The 21493-nt window shown below is 53.8% G+C and overlaps 1 protein-coding gene across 1 annotated transcript in view; it reads left to right on the top strand.

Moving 5' to 3' along the window:
- SPTBN4 (spectrin beta, non-erythrocytic 4) overlaps positions 1-21493 on the top strand; it is a 79541-nt gene that overhangs the window by 53010 nt on the left and 5038 nt on the right. The window contains exons 22-32 of the mRNA XM_039248427.1: positions 8672-8896; positions 9832-9921; positions 12147-12425; positions 12517-12647; positions 13536-13740; positions 14136-14516; positions 15727-15971; positions 18650-18788; positions 18882-18966; positions 19348-19544; positions 20127-20746. Coding sequence (XP_039104358.1) covers positions 8672-8896; positions 9832-9921; positions 12147-12425; positions 12517-12647; positions 13536-13740; positions 14136-14516; positions 15727-15971; positions 18650-18788; positions 18882-18966; positions 19348-19544; positions 20127-20746 — 2597 coding nt within the window. The remainder of the gene's footprint in view (positions 1-8671; positions 8897-9831; positions 9922-12146; positions 12426-12516; positions 12648-13535; positions 13741-14135; positions 14517-15726; positions 15972-18649; positions 18789-18881; positions 18967-19347; positions 19545-20126; positions 20747-21493) is intronic.

The raw sequence follows: 21493 nt of genomic DNA, 5'->3' as shown, positions 1-21493 counted from the left end.
AATTTTTTAAATTTTTTTATGTTTTATTGATTTTTGAGAGAGAGAGATCATGAGTGGGAGAAGAGCAGAGAGACAGAGGGAGACACAGAATTGAAAGGAGGCTCCAGGCTCTGAGCTGTCAGCACAGAGCCCGATGCGGGGCTTGAACCCATGAGCTGTGAGATCATGACCTGAGCCGAAGTCGGACGCTCAACCGACTGAGCCACCCAGGCGCCCCTATTCATTTATTTTAAATGCTTATTTATTTTTGAGAGAGAGGGAGACAGGTCCAAAGCAGGCTCTGCACTGACAGCAGCGAGCTCAGTGTGGGCTCAAACTCACAGATCGCGAGATCCTGACCTGAGCTGAAGTCAGACGCTTAACCAACCCAGGCGCCTCTCATTTTGCTTTATAAAAATGTGTTTTTGGAGGGGACGCCTGGGTGGCTCTGTCAGTTAAGCATCTGACTCTTGATTTCAGCGCAGGTCATGATCTCATGGTTCATGAGTTTGAGCCCTTATTGGGCTCTGCACTGAAACTGCTTGGGATTCTCTCTCCGTGCCCCTCCCCCATTCACATGTACGTCCTTGCTTGCTCTCTCTCAAAATAAATAAATAAACTTTTAAAAATGTGCTTTGGGGGATGCCTGGGTGTCTCAGTAGGTTGGGTGTCTTGACTCTTGATCTCAGCTCAGGTCTTGATCTCAGAGTCATGGGTTCAAACCCCATGTTGGACTCTGCTGGGTGTGAAGCTTACTTTAAAAAATGTATTGGGGGGGTGATATATGAAACATGAATATAGTGCCAAAAGTCAGAACTGTCTTCATTGCACGTGATCCTGCCAAATAGCTTGCCCGAGGCCTGCTGCCAGTGAATGCTCTCTCCCCAGCAGCGAACGGGAGTTCCTGTTTCCGCCCATAGTCGCCCACACCTGGCATTGTCACCTTTTAGATGTTTCCCAGTCTGATGCATGGGTGGTTTGCATTGGTATTTTCTCCCGTGACTGGTGAGCTTGAACATCCCTGTCTTTCTTTTGGCCGTTTAGGTTTCAAAGGGATGATTAGGGGCCTCCTACTCTTCCCTCCCCAAGGAAGGAAGTATTTTTTCCAGGGAGAGGCTGAGGCCCAGCAGAGACAAGGGTCTGGCCAGAGATCTCACAGAGATCGCACAGAAAGGCCCCAGCACGGGACTTTCCCCAGCAGAGGGAGCCCGAGGCGGCGGGGAGTGACTCAGGAGGCCTCGGCCCCCAGATGCAGCCCAGCTGGGCCCCTGGAGCAGCCGCTGGGGAGGGGAAGGGCTGCCCGAGGCCCCGCTGTCCCCTGGGGCCGCCTGAGAGCCCAGACGCTGGGCACACGCAGGAGGGCGGGCGGCTGCCATCCAGCCGGCACATTTCCTGGCCGCCGCACCCCTCAGGCCCCGGGGCCAGGCCAGGCTGGAGCCAGCCGGCTCAGGCAGAGGGGGTGTGGATGTGTGGGTGGACTGCCCTCCCGGCCTCTCTCTGGGCCCGGCTCTCGGTCCTGCTCCCCCAGTCCCTCGGTGTGGAAACTCTGGGAGTTTCTGTCTCCCATCGTCGTGTCTATTTCTCCTACTTCCTCACTCTCTTCTCTTTTTATTTGAGTTCTCCATCTCTCCCTTGATCTCCTGATCCCTGTGTCCTCCTGTGCCCTCCCCTCTGCACCCCTCCCCAGCCGCTGCTGCAGGCTTCCTGGGGCCCCACCTGAGGCATAGGCCATGTGACCCAGAGCCCTCTCTCGAGCCTCCTGCCCAACTGTCCTTCCTGGCCCAGGGACCAGATGGTGGAGTCCCAAACCCCCACTTGCCGGTCCTCAAGGGCCTGACCAGCTGGTCTGGCTCAGCCGTGGGCTCCTGCCTGGGGAGGGAGGTGGCTGGGCTCCTGCCATCTGAGGGGGACCGGCCAGGGGAAAATGCACTGGAGGCTTTGCAGCTGCTAGGCTGAGTCTCTGGGGGCTCCTTACCGCCCACCCCACCCCTGCATGCCCCCCCACCCACCACAAAGTAAGGCTCTTCCTCTGGCCAAGGAAACACCCCGCCCTCCCCCCCTCATTCTTTGTCTCATTTCTTCATGAGCTCAGCATGGCCTAGGGGGAGAGTCGGGATACAGGAGCTGCGCACCCAGGGTTTAAGGCCCCACGCCACTACTGTGTGACTCAGGGCAAGTGACGCCACCTTTCTGAGCCTCAGTTATTTTTTAAAAAATATATTTTTTAAGGTTTTTTATTTATTTCTAGGAGAGAGAGAGAGAGAGAGAGACAGCGTGAGCAGGGGAGGGTCAGAGAGAGAGGGAGTCACAGACTGAAACAGGCTCCAGGCTCTGAGCTGGCAGTCAGCACAGAGCCCGACGCGGGGCTCGAACCCACGAACCGCGAGACCATGACCTAAGCGAAAGTTGGATGCTTAACCGACTAAGCCACCCGGGCGCCCCTTAAAAAATATTTTTAATGTTTATCTATTTTTGAGAGAGAGACACAGAGTGTGAGTGGGGGAGGGACAGAGAGAGGGAGACTCGGAATCTGAAACAGGCTCCAGGCTCCAAGCTGTCAGCACAGAGCCCAGCAAGGGGTTAGAATTCAAGAACTGTGAGATCATGACCTGAGCCGAAGTCAGACGCTTAGCTGACTGAGCCACCCAGGCACCCCCTCAATTTTTTTAAATGTTTTTTTATTTATTTTTGATAGAGTGCAAGCAGGGTAAGGGCAGAGAGCAGAGGAGACACAGAATCTGAAGCAGTCCTGAGCCGAAATCAGATGCTCAACCAACTGAGCTGCCCAGGCACCCCTAATTTTTAAAATGCTTAGGGGCGCCTGGTGGCTCAGTCAGTTGGGTGGCCGACTTCGGCTCAGGTCATGATCTCACGGTTGGTGGGTTCGAGCCCCGCGTCGGGCTCTGTGCTGACAGCTGGCCCAGAGCCTGGAGCCTGTTTCAGTCTGTGTCTCCCTCTCTCTCTGACCCTCCCCTTCTTGCGCTGTCTCTCTCTCTCAGAAATAAATAAAACATTTCAAAAATGCTTAATTATTATTTTATTATTTTTAAATTTTTTCATGTTTCTTTTTTTTTTTTTTAATTTTTATTTATTTATTTATTTCTAGGAGAGAGAGAGAGAGAGACAGCGTGAGCAGGGGAGGGTCAGAGAGAGAGGGAGATACAGACTCTGAAACAGGTTCCAGGCTCTGAGCTGGCAGTCAGCACAGAGCCCGACGCGGGGCTCGAACCCACGAACCGCGAGATCATGACCTAAGCGAAAGTCGGACGCTTAACCGACTAAGCCACCCAGGCGCCCCTCATGTTTCTTTTTTGAGAGAGACCTCAAGCAGGGAAGAGGCAGGAGAGAGGGAGAGAGAATCCCAAGCAGGCCCTGCACTGTCAGCGCAGAGCCTGATGAAGAGCTTGAATCCACAAACTGAGATCATGACCTGAGCTGAAATCAAAGAGTTGGACGCTTAACCGACTGAACCACCCAGGGGCCCCTAATTCTTTATTTTTAAAATATTTCCCCAATGTTTATTTTTGAGAGAGAGAGAAAGACAGAGTGTGAGCGGGGGAGGGGTAGAGAGAGAGAGGGAGACACAGAATCTGAAACAGGCTCCAGGCTCTGAGCTGTCAGCACAGAGCCTGACACGGGGCTCAAACTCACAGACCACGAGGTCATGACCTGAGCCAAAGTCAGGTGCTTAACTGACTGAGCCACCCAGGCACCCCCAAAAGCCCCTAATTCTTAATTTTTAATACTGTCCAGCTAAGAGAAGCAGAACAGCCTAGTGATTAGTCCCACAAACAAAGTTAGAGACCTACTCTGTGCCAGGCACAGGGCCAGGTGCTGGGATCCAGCTGTGAATGAAACAAACATTCCCCCCATCTCCCCCCCCCGCCCCACCTCCTATGCTGTGAGGATTGCATAAATTAATCCTGGTCCAGTGCTTAGAGCAGCGCCCGTAGGGGGGAGGGGGAGGCAGGCATCAGAATGTGTTCCCTATTATTGCTGTGATGGTAAGAAGTATGTGAAAAGTAAAAAGGCTTCCTCCCCGCACCCCTGGCCCCCAGTCCTGCTTTCCTGGGGACGGGACTCTTGACACAGAAACAGACCACACCGAAGCTTGCCCTTTTCACCTGACAAAGCACCCTAGGTGCCCTCTCTTGTCAGAGGATATACGGGTCTATTGTGGGGTGGTTCCGCCATCTATCTTTAACCAGCCCTCTGCTGAGAGACCTCTGGGCTCTTTCTGTTCTTCCGCTAGTTTGAATAACACTGCGAGAGACATCCCTGTCCATACGTATTGAGCCTACGTGCAAACATTTCTGTAGAAAAGAGTCCTCGAGGTACAATTTCTGGGCCAAAAGGTGTGTGCATTAGACTTTTTGAGACTGAAAAGGCAGTGGACGCACCTGCATGAGACGGCGCTCTTCTCCCCACGTGGTCATCGTCCAGCTTTCTCATCTCTGCTCATCTGAGAAGGAAAAGATACTCTTCTATTTTTTAGGTTTCTTTATTTATTTTGAGAGAGAGAGAGCAGGTGCACATGCATGAGCGGGTGAGGGACAGGAAGAGAGGGAGGGAGAGAATCCCAGGCAGGCTCCGTGCTGTCAGTGCAGAGCCCAGCATGGGATCTCAGGAACTGTGAGCCAAAATCAAGAGTCAGACCTTTAACCAATTGAGCCACCCAGACGCCCCCGAAAAACACTGTCTTATGGTTATTTTTTAAATGTTTTTTTAATGTTTATTTTTGAGAGAAAGAGAGAGAGACAGAGCATAGTGGGAGAGGGGCACAAAGTGGGAGACACACAGAATCCGAAGCAGGTTCCAGGCTCTGGGCTGTCAGCACAGAGCCGGACATGGGGCTCGAACCCATGAACCACGAGATTATGACCTGAACCAAAGTCGGACGCTTAACTGACTGAGCCACCCAGGCGCCCATGCCTTTTGGTTATTTTAATTTGCAATTCCCTTAACATCAGAGGAGGCCGAACATCTTTTTGTGTGTTTAATGGTCATTGTCCTTCTATAACCTTTGCTAATGTTTGCAGGGAAACATCTACATTAAATGAGTGTTCAAAATACGTGACATTCTTGCAGAAGTAGAAAAGTGTCAGTCCTGGAATTATTCTGTCTCGGCTCATACAGCCACTTGGTGGGCAGGTGATGGAGCGTTTTTGATCTAGTGGAGAACTGGAATTTATAACCTTACCATTTTAGATTATACTTAGGAGTTTCCAGAATTCGAATGCATTTTGATTTTTCTGCGCACTGCTGCAGTGATTTTCTGAGTGAAAAGGGTTTTGGAGTGACTATTTTACTTTGCTTTGATTTCTGCAGCTTGTAATTGTGCCTTTTGAAATTTCCTTTTGGATGGTTTTGGCTTGTTATAACGTTTGATTTTTATCCATTTTTATGACTCCTACCAGATTGTTAACTGTATCAGCTGGGACTCTGGGGTGCAGTTCATAGAACTCAAACCCACATTGACTTGGGCTTAAGGGGAGGTTCTTGGCTCCCGTAGCTGAAAAACCCCGTGGGTGTGCAGCTTCAGGCATGGCTGGATCAGGCACTCAAATTATGTCCTGGGCAATCTGTCTCTTTTTCTGGGGCCTGCTTTCTTTTGTGTTGGCCTCCTTGTCCAGGGGTCTGTTTCCTCCTGGTCACAGCTTGGCCCCCAGCACCCCAGGCATATGTTCTACCCACTACGGGACCCCATGGGAAAGGGCGCACCCACCTGAGTTCACCAGCTTTTCCGGCAAAAGTGGGAAAAATTTTCATTGGCTGATCTTAGGTCACATGGCATCTCTTACCCAATCCCTGTGGCCAGGGTGGTTTCCGTGTTCCGATTGGTTAGGTTGGGCCGTGTGGCCACCCTTGGTGGTCTAGGTTCTCTTAGTCCCAGAAGCTCAGGTCTGAGTGCAGGGTCCGAGGTGCTGTAGGGGAAAGGGTGAATGGTGGGCTGGCAAAATCAAGTTCTGCATTACAGAACTTTGGAACAAAAGGTCTTCACTTCTTTGGTTTTGAGCATTGAATTGCAGTCATTTGCTCTAATCTGTTACCACTTAATTTCATTATTGTTTTGCTTTCTTTTATGGCTTTCCCCCATCTGTTTAGAGTCACACCAAGTAATACATTAATATATTCTTTTGGCAAAAGATCCTACTAACCTAGAAGTCTTCAGTAAGACATAAAGTCTCCCTTAACCATACCTCTCATTCCCACACCCCTAAGGGAACGTCAATTATGATTTTGTGTGCCTCCTCCTAGACCTCTGCGCACTCACTAACTACCTGCATGGATTTTTAAAAGTATTTTTAGTTTTGTATGCTTAGTTTTTTTTAATAATTATATTTTATGCTTCAGGCATCAAAAGCTGTACAAAAAAATCCTATGTGACAAGTCTCTTCTTCACCCCTTGCCGCATTCACTGAGTTCACGTCTCCTCCAGTAGGTACCATCTGTGGTTAATTTCTTGTTGATTCCAGGGAATTGTTATGCATGTGCAACCCATGACAAATATAATATATTCAAATGTAGGTCCTAAATTGCTTTTTTCTGTTAACAGTACGTCTTGGCCATTATTCTACACTTATGTGGGTTTGTTTAACCATTTCATTCTTTTTTTAAAATAATTTAAGTATTTATTCTTTTTTTAATTTTTTAACGTTTTTTTTTTTTAATTTATTTCTGAGAGAGAGAGACAGCGTGAGCAGGGGAGGGTCAGAGAGGGAGACACAGAATCTGAAACAGGATCCAGGCTCTGAGCTGTCAGCACAGAGCCCACTGCAGGGCTCGAACTCAGGAACCGTGAGATCATGACCTGAGCCGAAGTCGGATGCTCAACTGACTGAGCCACCCAGGCGCCCCTTAAATCTTTATTTATTCTTGAGAGAGAGAGACAGAGTGTGAGCAGGGGAGGAGCACAGAGAGAGGGAGACACAGAATCCAAAGCAGGCTCCAGGCTCTGAGCTGTCAGCACAGAGCCTGACGCGGGGCTCGAACCCACGAACTGCGAGATCATGACCTGAGCCGAAGTTCATGAGTTCGGATGCTCACCCAACTGAGCCCCCCGTCGCCCCTAATCATTTCATTTTTGATGGGTATCGTGTTTGTTTCTAATTTTTTCCCATCATAATCTCTGCTACAATGTGATTTTTGGGCAAACATCTCAGCTACGATGAACATCCTTCGAACACGTGCCAGTATTTCTTTAGTTATATTCCTAGAAGTGCAAGTGCAAGTTCTGGGTCAGCATATGCACATTTTTTTTACATTTTGATAGGACTTGCCAAATTGCCTTCCAAAAAGGCTCTACTGATTTGCACCACCTCTGACCGACAGTGGCTGAGTGTGCCCGCATCTTCGCCAATGCCAGATATTATCCGCCATTTACGAGTTTGCCAATCTGGTGAATAGGGAAGGATACTTTGTTGTCATTTGTATTTTCCTGCTGATTAGTGAGACTAGGCATCTTTCTGTGTGCTTAGTTTTTCGTCTGTGTTTGCCTATTTGCTCAGAGTGGTGCCTGTTCACATGGGACCAGACTTTGTCTTTGCCAGTGACCTTCATCTGTGCATTGAACAAATCACAGAAAAAAAAAATCACAACCGAAGACGTTCTACGTGTCAGGCACTGTTCTAGGTGCTCAGGAATACAGAGGCCAATTGACCCAAACCCTGCCCTCATGAAGCTCCCATTCTAGAAGCAGGAGACCTATAAAAACCCCTCAACCAAAGACAAAATTGTCTGATGATCGTAAGTGGAGACAAATGAAGGAGAAGGGAGAAGGGAAATACTTTAATTTGTCAGAGAAACTAGCTCCTTTGTTCTAGTACGTGTTAAATATTTTTCTCAGGTGGTCATTTGCCTTCCAACTACATTTAGAAATTTTGGTTGATGCAAACGTATTTTATGTGGCCAAATTTATAAATCTTTCCCTTTATGATTTTTTTTTTTTTTTTTTTTTTGCTTGGAAAGATTTTCTCCATCCTAAGACTATAAAACCATTTGCCCAGGTTTTCTTCTTCTGCCTTATGGATTTACTTATTCCATTTAAGTCTTTAATCCATCTGGAATTGTTTTCAGCATAAAGAGCAAGGAAGGGATCCAGCTAAATCGGTTAGCCAGTTGGCCCGTGACCACTCATTGAATAATCCATATTTTCTTTGGAGATTTGAAATGGCATCTGTAAAATGTATGAACCCTCCAGTGTGTTTGGGTCTGCTGTTGCACTTTGTGGCTACCCCTATGGCATACCGACCATTTAAATCACTATAATGTTGTATTTATGACATTTAGAAAGGTTGGCTCTTTTGGACAAATTACCTAACTTCTCGGGACCTCAGTTTCCACCTCTGTAAAAGAGAGATATCACCAAATTTGAAGGGTCTTTCTGACAATGAACAAATTAGCGGGCCGCTTTAGTCCAGGGGGCCAAGTAAGCCTCCTTGAGGAAATAATGTTTGAGCTGAAATCTGATCGACAAGGCAGAGAGCGCCTGGTAGAGAGAATAGCGAAGGCCAAGGTCCTGAGGCAGGAACTTGTTTAGTGTGTTGCAGCGCCTCTGGAGGAGACTGAGCAAAGGCCCAGGGAAATGGTGCCTCGTGGTGATGGGTTTGGCTGTCACCATGAAGGTACCAGAGAGCCGCAGCAGGATTGGGAGGGAGGGTGGAGCCCGTTGTCTCTGCCCCTGTCCCCACAGTCGATGGAGTCGCAGGTGGAGGAGTGGTACCGCGAGGTGGGAGAGTTGCAGGCGCAGACCGCGGCGCTGCCCCTGGAGCCGGCCAGTAAGGAGCTGGTGGGCGAGAGGCAGAACGCGGTGGGCGAGCGCCTGGGGCGCCTGCTCGAGCCGTTGCAGGAGCGCCGCCGCCTGCTGCTCGCCTCCAAGGAGCTGCACCAGGTGGCGCACGACCTCGACGACGAGCTGGTGAGGACCGGCGCGGGGACGGGGCGGGACCGGGGTTCCGGGGAAGAGAGGGTTGCGCCGATGGGGCGGGTTAGGAGGCCACGGGCGAGCGGGCCAGCCAGCGGCGGAGTGGAGGTTGGGAGTGGGGGCGAGGCCGTGGGACCTTGGCGAGTTCAAGGGCAGAGCTGACCGGGAGACCTCCTGACTGACACCGTGCGAGACTCAGTCACTCAAACCTTCCCTTACGCATTCAGTCGTTCACTTATCCACGCATTCATTCATTCACTTTTTCATTTACTCTCATTCATTGATTTATTCATGAAGCCATTTGTTTGTTCACTGACTCATCCTTTATTCCTTCCTTCACTGATTTATTACGACCTGATTATTCGCCCACCCCTCACTCATTCATTTTCGCATTTAGTCACTCACTTCCTGATTTGCCCAATCATTCATTTACTCCCGCATTTGCTCATTCACTTGATCATTATGGGCCCCGCTCTGTGCTTGGATGATAATGCCATCACGAGGGTGACCAAGACGGACCCCATTCCTGCCCATAGAGGGCTCAAGGATCCAAAGCGGGGAAACAGACTTCTCTCCAGACAGTGACAATCCAGGGAGATTAGGGCTGTTAGGAGGGAGTTAGGAGGCAACTGGCCAAGGTCCAGAGTCAGGGAGGGTTTCCTCGAGGAGGGGATGCCTGAGTGGAGACCGGAAGGAAGCGTCCCAGTGGAAGGGAATGTCAGGAAATAAGACGTGCCTGTGCAAAGGACAGAGGTAAGCATGAACCTGGCTTGAGAGAGAGCAAAGCAGAGCCTGTGAAGAGAGGGGGCTGAAGATGTGACCCGCCTCTTTGGTGAGGAAGGGCCTTAGATGCTGTGCAGGGGGCTTCTGGTTTAATTGGGATCCTTGGGCACCTTCTCCCCTTGACCTGCTCCATGTATCCTCCCCAGGCATGGGTCCAGGAGCGACTGCCCTTGGCCATGCAGACCGAACGAGGCAGTGGTTTGCAGGCTGTCCAGCAGCACATCAAAAAGAACCAGGTGAGCAGAGCCAGGGTGAGGGTGTGGGTTAGGACACATCAGGATACGAGAGAAAACAGCTCAAAGCAGTTAAGGCCAAAACCAGGAAATTCACTGGCTCTTGTGATGGAGAAGACTGCGATGGACAGCAGGTAGAGATGCATCCAGATAGTTCCACGATGTCACGAATCTCTCAACTCCCTGGGTGTGTGGGTGTGTGTTTCCGTGTTAGCTTTGTTCTCAGGCCAGCTCTCCCCTCCTGGTGGCGAAAGACCTCCAGCAGGTTCAAGTGTACATCCCACCAGGAAAACGGAAGAGGGTTTCTCTCTCAATATGTTCAACAATAGTCCCAGGGATCTCTCTTCCTGGCCAAGCTTGGGTCACATAGCCACCCCTGAAGTAATCATGGTGGCCCTGGATTTGTCTGCTCCGTTGGCCTGGTCTGGACTCAGGGCCCACTCTTGGAACCAGCAGGTAGGGGCAGCCTTCATCCCCTGGGCTGGGATGGAGACGAGGGGCTTCCTCTAGGGAAAGTCAGGGTCCCATGGGCAACAGTAAGAAGAACGGCTGTTGGGCAAGGACAGAGAGAAACAAGTGCAGATGAGAACTCAGACCACCCACAGGGAGAAAGGACGGAGATACTCAGCCAGAGAGTGCTGACTCCCCAGCTGATCACGGCCGGAGTGCTTTTGAGCACCTAAGATCTCTCTGGATCTCTGCGTACCTCTCTGGGCCTCAGTTCCGCTTCTGAATTTTCAAATTTTCAAATCACTTAGCTGAGGAACTTTTCAGTCATAGCAACTCAGTCCAAGCCTAGCGTAAGACTCATAAAAGAGGAATACTACTACTACTATTACTACTACTACTAATTACACATTGATTAAAAGACTCACCGTGTGCGAAGTGCCGCCCGAGGGGGTTATGTGGGTTAATTTAATCCCCACAATAACCCTATCAGACACCTCTTCTCATTACCCCCTTTGCCAAAGAATATGAGCGGAGAGAATGAGCCCTGAGGGATGGAGGGGAGGTGGGGTGGGTTGATAAATTATTCTCAAAGGTTTGTGACCATCCTGCACAGATGGGAGTTTTTTAGATTTTGCTTTTTTTTTTTTTTTTTAAGTTTGTTTATTTTGAGAAGAGAGAGCACGAGCAGGGGAGGGCAGAGAGAGGGGGATAGAGAGAATCCCAAGCAGGCTCCGCTCAGCATGGAGCCTGACTGTGGGCTCGATCCTGATCATGACCTGAACCGACATCAAGAGTTGGATGCTTAGCCGACTGAGCCCCCCAGGCACCCCAGATTTCATGTCTCTATTTCGATGAAAACACTCGGCTCTTGGCAGTGCTGGGGACAAGCGGAAGTGGCCCATCGTTTTCACAGTCAAGGCAAGCAGTCAAGTGCATTTCATGCTTAACACTGGGGGCACTCAGCTGTGCGTGCACAAGAGTGCTGGATGCTCGGGAGCTGATAGACAAGAGATGACAGCCGGTACTGACTGAGCACCTACTGCATACCAGGACAGTTCTGAGTGCGCCATACTAACACCACCACAAGGTGGACGTTACGGGTCACCGCTGGCCATGTGCTGTTGGCAAGTTCCTCAACCCCTCCGTGCCTCGGCTTCCCCATCTGTAAAGTGAGACAGAATGAAGTCAGACTCCTGGAGCTACAGTGAGGACTAGATTGAGCAGCTGCATCATGCAAAGCCCTTGCTTAGCAAAGTGCCTGGCAGGTAGCAGGTGCTTGGTGTCCGCTAGTATCACTTCCATTTGCAAGTTGAGGACCCTGAGGCACAAGCCAAGGAAGGCACCCAGCAAGTACAGAGCTGCTTGAGGGAAACTTCGAAGGCCTGCCCTGGGTACACAGTGTACCCACGTGTAAAAAGAGTTGCACACGTCACTGCCCGTGAGTTACACAGCCACTGCCCCTAAGCAGCCTGATTCTCAGCCTGTTTCAACCATTAGAGGGTATCTTACACCACCAGGTGGCTTGGTTGAGAGCACAGTCTCTGGAGCCAGCGTCCTGCGTTCAAATCCTGTCACCCCCTTACTCATTGCTTGTTTTTCCACCTGCAACACCAGGGGTATGAGTGAGCGAGTTACAGCGAACTGCCTCCGTCGTACCTGGCGCGGGGGGGAGGGGAGATCTGCAGGGGTTTCTGATTCGCTCCGTGGGCCGCGCGATCGCGGTCCTGCGGGGCCTCGGAAGGCCCCTCTCCACCCACACCCGCACCTCCCGCCCCCAGGGCCTGCGGCGGGAAATCCAGGCGCACGGGCCGCGGCTGGAGGAGGTGCTAGAGCGCGCGGGCACGCTGGCCTCGCTGCGTAGCCCGGAGGCCGAGGCCGTGCGCCGCGGTCAGGAGCAGCTGCAGGGCGCCTGGGCAGGACTGCGGGAGGCGGCGGAGCGGCGGCAGCAGGTGCTGGACGCCGCCTTCCAGGTGGAGCAGTACTACTTCGACGTGGCGGAGGTGGAGGCGTGGCTGGGCGAGCAGGAGCTGCTCATGATGAGTGAGGACAAGGGCAAGGTGCGCCCGGGCCGGGGGTGCGGGGGGCCTGGGGGCGCGGGAGCCCGGGGCCGGCCGCTGCCGCCTCATCGCGGGCGCCGTGTGCCCCCAGGACGAACAGAGCACCCTGCAGCTGCTCAAGAAGCACCTGCAGCTGGAGCAGGGCGTGGAGAACTACGAGGAGAGCATCGCGCAGCTGTCGCGCCAGTGCCGGGCGCTGCTCGAGATGGGGCACCCGGACAGGTGGGCGGGCGGGAGGCGGGCGGGAGGGGGGAGGGCATGGGGAGCCGGGGCGGGGCCCGTTCTTAAGGAATGGTCCGGCGGGATCTGAACCATGGTTGGTGGAAACTGGGACACGGTCCCAAATTGGACATTGGGGTAGGAGGGGCCCTCACTGTCGCGCGCTGGAGCCTTCGGATTTCAGCGCGGGGTGGGAGCCCCGAATGGAGGGGCAGTGCCCAGGGGTGCTTGAGAGGGTGAGGCCAGGGGTACTGGGATTTGAGTGTAGGGGTGGGAGGTGACGCCTCAGACTGAGGAGAGAAGGAAGAGCTCAGGACAGGGAAGGGCCCTCTTCCTGGCCAGGGTCTGGAAGTACAGAAAACCTTGGAGTGCTGTGATTGGGCATAGCCTGGGACCTCCTGGGTGGCCGGCGTATGGCCTCCCTAAGGTTAGTAGCGGCCACCTCTGGGAGGCCTGGACGAGGGGTGGGACCTGAGAGGGGACACAGAGTTAGACTTCTGTCCTCCTGGGCCAGGAGATGGACTGGAGGTGAGGTGGCTTGGCTGGGGACCCAAGCAGGGAGTCGGGAGCCCCTCCCCCCAGGTTACCGGAGAGGCAGGGAGTAGGACCACAGAGAGGCAGGGGGAGGGGGAGAGGGGGCAGTGAGCTTGTCAAGCTTAGGGAAGCAGTTTTACCCTGAGCGCCAAGATGCAAGTATTGGGTTCACTGAATCCAAGTCTTGCAGAAAGCAGAGCACCGCCCCCCCTCCCCGAAAGAGTCCGAGCAGGCACTACTGTGGCTGAAAGTTCAGAGCAAACACAGCCCTGCCCTGAGAGGGGGTGGCAGGGGGTCACAGCTCTGTCCTGGAAGTCTCAGGGGGCTCCATCCCTGCCCCTCCCTGTGCCCCATCAGCGAGCAGATCAGCCGCAGGCAGTCTCAGGTGGACCGCCTCTACGTGGCGCTCAAGGAGCTGGGTGAGGCACGCAGGGTGAGCCTGGAGCATCAGTACTGGCTATACCAGCTCAGCCGCCAGGTGGATGAGCTCGAGCACTGGATCGCCGAGAAGGAGGTGGTGGCTGCTTCCCCCGAGCTTGGCCAGGACTTCGAGCACGTCACGGTGAGCACCATTAGTAATAATATCAACACCAGTGGCTCTTGTGTATGCTACCAAGTTTCTCTGGGCCTCAGTTTCCCCAGTTTCCCCAATCTGAGGATAGTAATAGCACCCACCCCATGGCTCTTTTGTGAGCCCAAAGAATTACCAGAATGTAAGGCACTTAGGATGATACTCAGCACACAGTGTCAAAGATAGTGTCAATTACTATTATCTGATTATTTTTTCCTGACGCTGTCATTGGTACAGAGCCAATCCTCGATAAGTGTTAGATATTACTTTTTATCATGACCGTCATCATCGTCGTTATTGTTATTACTCTCACATGCTCCAAGATGGTGGGCGGGAGGGGGCTCCTGTGTCCAGGGCCTTTGCGCATGCTGTGTTCCTGGTGGCAGGTGCTGCAGGAGAAATTCTCCGAGTTCGCCAGTGAGACGGGTTCGGCAGGGCGGGAGCGGCTGGCGGCCGTGAACCAGATGGTGGATGAGCTGATTGAGTGCGGCCACACGGCGGCGGCCACCATGGCCGAGTGGAAGGACGGGCTGAACGAGGCCTGGGCCGAGCTGCTGGAGCTTATGGGCACGCGGGCCCAGCTGCTGGCAGCCTCTCGGGAGCTGCATAAGTTCTTCAGCGATGCCCGAGAGCTTCAGGGTCAGATCGAGGAGAAGCGGAGGCGACTGCCCCGCCTGACCGCCCCGCCCGAGCCGAGACCCAGCGCCAGCTCCATGCAGCGGACCCTGCGCGCCTTTGAGCATGACCTGCAGCTCCTCGTGTCCCAGGTGGGGCGCCGGTGGCCAAGAGGGGAGGTGGGAGGGCCTGGACAGCGTGGCCAAGGGATGCCGGGCAGCAGAGCAGGCAGACATCAGGCTGCAGGGCAGATCGACATTAGACAACAGAACAGATGAAAACAGACCACAGAACAGGGAGAAGTGAGATGATGGGGCAGGTAGAAAACCTACTTATTGCATGGTGCATAGAAGTCAGGCAGTGTGAGGAAAAGGGGGTACAGCACATCTGATAGAAATGGGACAGTGTTTCCAATGGCAGGAGGTTCTCCTAATCCAGATGGAGAGCCTAAAGGAAATTTCAGAGGGTTAAGAGAAGTTTGGCTGTGAGGCAGATAGAAATTTGATAGAAGGTATGGTACTCAGGTGGTATGATTTTCCTGAAAGAACTTTGATGGGAGTGGGTTTAATGGAAATGGCAGTGGAGCTGTTAGACTGTCAGAGTGTTAGAATTCAAGCAGAGAGACTGATTGTGACTAGGCAGTGGATCTGATAGAATATGGTGGTCATGCCAAAAATGAAATCAGGCGGCTGAACCAATAGAGAGTGACCAGCGGGTCTGATAGAGCTCACACGGCAGTCAGTAGAAATTGAGTAGGAGACCTAATAGTAACTAAATAGCCATTCTGAAGGAACTGGGGCAGTAGGTAGTGAATCTGGGGAAAAAAAAAAAAAAACTGACTGGAGAAAAAAAATGGACAGACAGCATGTCTACTCAACATCAGGGTGGAGAGAGGTTTCCTGAAGGAAATCAGATCGGTTTGTACTGAGGCAGAGGCAGACCCAGTGGAAGCAGGGCTCTCAGACCAAAAGAAATCAGGCAGCGGACTGAAAGAAACCTAGTCGTAGGTCCTAAAGCAGGCAGAACGCAGGTGAGTCAATGACAAACAGGCAGCTGAAGTGAGCGAAATATGGTAGTGGGTCTAAAAAAAATCAGAAAATGGGCAAGCCAAACAGAAATCAGGCAGTGGATAAGGGGAGACCCAGTTGTGGGATCACAAGGGTGCTGGCTCATTGCACCTGGCCAGCTAAGGACGAAGAGGGCGCGGTCTGGACCCGTGGAGGGGTGGGGGGCGCCTAGACCTTTGGGCCGGGGCTCTGCCCGTGGAGGGCGGGGCCTGGATCCTGGGGGCGGGGCTTGGACCCGTGGGGGCGGGGCCTGGACCCCAGGGAGGGCATGCGCTGGACCTGGCGTGCACCACAGGTACGGCAGCTGCAGGAGGGGGCAGCCCAGCTGCGGACGGTGTACGCGGGTGAGCACGCGGAGGCCATCGCCAGCCGGGAGCAGGAGGTGCTGCAGGGCTGGAAGGAGCTGCTGGCAGCCTGTGAAGACGCCCGCCTGCACGTCAGCTCCACGGCCGACGCGCTGCGATTCCACAGCCAGGCCCGTGACCTGCTCTCCTGGATGGACGGCATCGCCGGCCAGATTGGGGCAGCTGACAAGCCCAGGTGCCCCTCATCCCACCTCGGGCTCCCTACCTGCCTCTGGGCACCCCCCATCCCCCGCAGCCCATCAGCAGTCCCCTTCCCTTAAGAAATCTCAATAGCAATTGCCAGGCACAGGACGAAATGCTTCATGTGTATTATGACCCCTTGTCAGGCCTGGCCTTGGCAACTCAGGGCATTCTCTTGCCTTCTGGCCTTCCCAGTTGCCCACTGCTGCACTCCCTGTGTCACATCACGGGGTGGGCTGCAGCCAGGATAGGGACAGCGAGGCGTGGGACTGCATTTGTGGCTTAACCTAGAGGGTAGTGGGCACTGATTTATTGCTGGTGTGCCGCGTCCATGTGAGTGGCCAATGGAAGCCCATCCCGCGGTGACCGGGCCCCAAGGGCTTTGCATCACTTGGCCCCAGAAGTTGCATTCGCTGAAGAGGAGACAAAGATTACACGGGAGGTTTTGGGCAGTAAACCTGCACTCCCATCTGTCAGCCCAGGAGCCCCCACCTGTCTGCCAGGGAGGCTGGGAAATGTAGTCCAGCAGCGAGTCCAGGTAGACAGGGATTTGGAGCGTGGTGGACACCGAGCATTATTTCTGTGACTGTGGGGCCTCGCCTACGTTCATTTACTCAGCAAATATTTCTTGAATGCCTACTGTGTGCTGGATGGTGAGCAAGGCCAAGCTGCTTCCCTGATGCTGCTTACCTTTTGAGCGTAGAGACAGGCAACAAATAAATTAAAAAGCACCTAATATTACTTCAGATAGTAATAAGTGCTCTGAAGACAAAGCAAGGTGAGGGGATGAGGTGCTAGCTGGCGAGGCCTCTCTGAAGATGTGACATTTGACTGGAGGCCTAAAGGAAGTGATGGTGAGCTGGGTAAAGTAATGGGGGGAACGATTTTCCAGGTGGAGGGATCAGCAAGTGCCAAGACCCCGAGGTAGGTTGTAGTTTGAGGAGGAGCTAGACAATCATTACGGCTGGATGGAGTGAGGAGGGGGATGGGGGAGTAGAGAGCGGTAGGAAATAGGGCACGGTGAGGAGTTTGCCTTTTTCTTTGAGACGGGAGCGTGGGAGACTTTATTTACCACAGGGGCGTCATGTGCTATAAGGTGCATTTGAGAAAGATTACTCCAGATGCCTTGTGGGGAAAGGAGTACAGAGAACAGAGGTAGAAACAGGTGGACCAGCCAGGAGGCTGCTGCTATAATCCAGGTGAGAGATGATGGTGGCTTGGGTCAGTGTGGTGGTTGTAGATGGGGAGGAGCGATTCCTCTTAGGAATTAAAAAAATATATTTCCTTAGGAAAAATGTTAAATGTACACAGAAGTAGTGATAACGGTACAGTGAACCCACCTGCAGAGAGTGAACACCCATCAACGTTTGGCCCGTCTTGTTTCATCTGTACGCTCCCCGACACCCCCCCCACCCCCACCCCTTGCTGGGTTCCTTTAAAACAAAGTCTCAGAGGTCTGGTAGCATTTCACCAGAAATGCTAGGGTGTGTTTTAAAGTTGAAATGTCCAGTCTGATGGATGAAGTAGCTTCAGGGGCTGAGAGAAAAAGAGGAGTCATGGATGAATGGGTGAATTTACTGAGATAGAGAACTTCGGAGGAGGGCACTTTGGGGAAATCGATCATTCCAGACTTACTGAGTCTTAGGCAGGAATCATCATAATTCAGAATCTTCAGAAGTAAGTTTGGCCATATTAAGTGTTACAAAGCTATGCTTGGTGACTGGTGGGAACTTCAGAAGTTTGGGATTTGTTTTGGACATAGATACCTGAGGACAGTACTGTCTGATAGACACATAATGCAAAAGCCACAGGTGTGATCCATATATATAATTTAAGATTTTCTTCTGGACACATCAGAAAAGTACAGGGGTGCCTGGCTGTCTCAGTCAGTGGAGCATGCAATTCTTGATCTCAAGGTTGTAGGTTTGAGCCCCATGTTGGGTGTAGAGATTACTTAAAAAAATTTTTTTTTAACTCAATAAAAAAGTACAAAGAAGCAAGTGAAAATTAATTTTAGTGATTCATTTTATTAACCCAAATACATATCATTTCAACATGTAGTCAATATTAAAATTATTGAGGGGCACCTGGCTGGCTCAGTCGGTAGAGCATGCTACTCTTGATCCCGGGATCATGAGTTCGAGCCCCATGTGGGGGGGAGGGGGTAGAGCTTACTTTAAAAAAATTAAGAATATTTTTTAATGTTTACTTATATTTGAGAGAGAGAGACAGAGTGTGAGCAGGGGAGGGGCAGAGATAGGGAGACACAGAATCCGAAGCAGGCTCCAGGCTCTGAGCTGTCAGCACGGAGCCTGAAGCGGCGCTCCAACCCATGAACCATGAGATCATGACCTGAGCCGAAGTCAGATGCTCAACCGACAGCCACCCAGGCGCCCCAAGAAGCATAGCTTTAAAAAGTTAGAAAATGAGACCTTGACACCTGAGGTTTGAATCCTCAGAGTGTGCCATTTGAGCACCTTGGAAAAGGCTGGAATCATGGAGTCAGTGCAGAGCTTGGCCCCTCGGCACCTGGTCTGAGAAGGTGGGTGTCCTGAGATGCTGTGGAACAGCCGGCTCAGGGATTTGGGCTCCTCCGGCAGTTGCATCTGCCCTGGGGGCTGGGGGAGAGGCTCCCCGAGGCTCAGAGTCCTGCCACCTCCCCCCCCCCCTCAGGGATGTATCGTCAGTGGAGGTGCTCATGAACTACCACCAGGGCCTGAAGACTGAGCTGGAGGCTAGGGCACCCGAGCTGACAGCCTGCCAGGAGCTGGGGCGCTCTCTGCTGCTCAACAAGAGCGCCATGGCTGATGAGGTGGGAAGGGGCGCGGGGGTCCCCCTCTGCCATCCGTGCCCGTTGGAGCGGGAGCTCCCCTTGACGCCTCTGCCACCCATCCGCCACTCCCAGATCCAGGCACAGCTGGACAAGCTGGGAACCAGGAAGGAGGAGGTGTCAGACAAGTGGGACCGCCATTGGGAGTGGCTGCAGCAGAGTGAGTGGGGGCCCAGACGCATGGGGTTCAAGCGTGCAGGGACTGGCATGCTTGGAAAGGCCCAGAGATGAGACCGGGCATGCTTCGCGCACCGCTCATGGGTGTCCAGCAGCAAACATGAAGGCCTGGGGGGGCGGGGGGTGGACAAGAGGACTGCTCTGCCATTGACTCCCTGGTGGAGGACACCCAGGGGAGAAGCTGGTGCCCTCCCCCCAATACCCCAGCCCCTCTCATTCGTGCAGAGTCCAGAGTGGTCAGGGCTGGGATACAGGAAGCCGGAGGGCGTGGAGGGGGTGCGGAGGGACAGAGAACGCAGCTAGTGCCCCGTGAAGGGCCCACAGGTGCACCCATCGCCCTCACCCCCCCGATGTCCCTCCTCAGTGTTGGAAGTGCACCAGTTTGCCCAAGAGGCAGTGGTGGCCGATGCCTGGCTGACGGCCCAAGAGCCGCTCCTGCAGAGCCGGGAGCTGGGCAGCAGCGTGGATGAGGTGGAACAGCTTATCCGGCGACATGAGGCCTTCCGCAAAGCGGCTGCAGCCTGGGAAGAAAGGTTCAGCTCTCTGCGGCGCCTGACCACGGTCAGCACCCGAGACCCTGCCCCAGCCACCCTCCCCCGTCACCCACCCCCGTCCGTCTGTATGAGACAGACATACCAGGACCCGAACTTGGGGCTCAGTGCTGTGTTGAGTGAGGGCTAAGACAGATCCTCACCGGCTCACAGTCCAGTGGGGGAAGAGGAAGGGGGTGGGGGTGGGGACAGACCTGCCACCAGACAGTGACAGCCCAGGGCTGGAATGGGGGAAACACAGGTGCTGTGGGAGCCCAGAGCACGTGTCCTGGCGTAGACGGGAGGCGATCTGAGTGAGACCCTTGCTTCAATGTCCTGGGTTGGGGGGCATTCAGGAAGGACGCAGCGGGGGGTCAGAAAGTCACCTAGAGAAAGTGATTATTTAGCGGATTCTTAACACTAGACGTTTGCCAAGGAAAAAAGGAACTGAGTTCCCGGCAGGGGGGAAACATGGACGCAGGCCTGCACAACCTTGCTTTTTCAGTAATAGAAACTGCTAAACTGCATGGTGAGGCAAGCAACCCAGGGGCCTCTTCCCAGTCCCGCCCCCCCACCACGCCCCTTTCCCTGACCTTGGCCTCTCCGTTCCCAGATAGAGAAGCTCAAGGCGGAACAGAGCAAGCAGCCCCCGACGCCCCTCCTGGGGCGCAAGTTCTTTGGAGACCCCACGGAACTGGCGGCCAAGGCAGCGCCCCTACTGCGGCCAGGGGGCTACGAGAGGGGCTTGGAGCCCCTGGCTCGTCGGGCCTCGGACACACTGTCCGCGGAGGTGCGGACCCGGGTGGGGTACGTGCGCCAGGAGCTCAAGCCCGAGCGCCTCCAGCCGCGCATCGACCGGCTGCCGGAGATCCCGGGGAGGGTGGAGACTCCAGCCCCGCCCGCCGCACCCGAGGAGGCGGCGGAGACCCCCGGGGCCCTCGCGGCGGCGGAGCAGGTCCGGCCGCGGCCAGAGCGCCAGGAGTCGGCTGATCGCGCCGAGGAGCTGCCCAGGAGGCGGCGACCGGAGCGGCAGGAATCGGCAGATCAATCCGAGGAGGCTGCGCGGAGGCGACGGCCGGAGCGGCAGGAGTCCGCGGACCACGAGGCGGCACACAGCCTCACCCTGGGCCGCTATGAACAGATGGAGCGGCGGCGCGAGCGGCGCGAGCGGCGGTTGGAGAGACAGGAGTCCAGCGAACAGGAGACGCCTACCAGAGGAGAGCTGGCCAAGGGGTGAGGCCCTCAGGTGCCCGGGGAGTGAGGGAGAGGGGACACGGAGACCTCCTGGAGCCAGGCAGGCCCCGAGGGGGAGGGCTTCTGGGGCTCAGAACTGCTTACTATCCTGGTACCCATTTTGCAGAGGTGTAAACAGACTGAAAGAGGTGAGGGGAGGTGCCCATGCTCCCACGCTGGCAGTTCTGTTGAAGGAAAGGACTTAGCCGCCGAGTTCTGGCCCTTGGTGGCCCAGTTCTGCCAAGGTGGCCCAGGCAGGGATTTTGTCCTCTCTGCACCTCAGTTTCTCTACTGGGCTAATGGTGAAACCATTTTCTAATCCATTATGACAGCCTTTCTCCACCTTATAAACTGGGGGCTCCTGGCATCTCTGTTTTACGGATGGGGCAACTGAGGCTCAGAGAGGGCAAGTCGTTCAGTTTGGATGAAGCAGGACTGGAACCCAGGCCTTTCAGAGTCCAGTGTTGTTAACCATTGTGATGGACAGATTGACCCTATCAGCTGATAAATACGTTTTGGAGACAGTGAGCTCTTGACCCCTTTTTAATTCTGCTGAGTCCCCCATTCTGTATGTGGTATGTGCTGGAGAGAGCAGTGGCCAAACTGTCCTCAGCCCGGCTTTGGTGGAGATCCTAGTCCAGTGGGGGAAACACTGGATAGTGACGACCCAAAGTGACCACGGCTGGGACGGGGGAAGTCCGAGGGGGTTGGGATCTCAGGGGGTGGGTGGGGGGGAAAAAGGCAACA

The sequence above is a fragment of the Hyaena hyaena genome, unplaced genomic scaffold (genome assembly GCF_003009895.1).
Source record: "Hyaena hyaena isolate Hyena2069 unplaced genomic scaffold, ASM300989v1 scaffold_9, whole genome shotgun sequence".
In the NCBI taxonomy this organism is placed as follows: Eukaryota; Metazoa; Chordata; class Mammalia; order Carnivora; family Hyaenidae; genus Hyaena; species Hyaena hyaena.
Note: the sequence above shows the minus strand (reverse complement) of the source record. Positions and strands in the feature narration are given on the sequence as shown.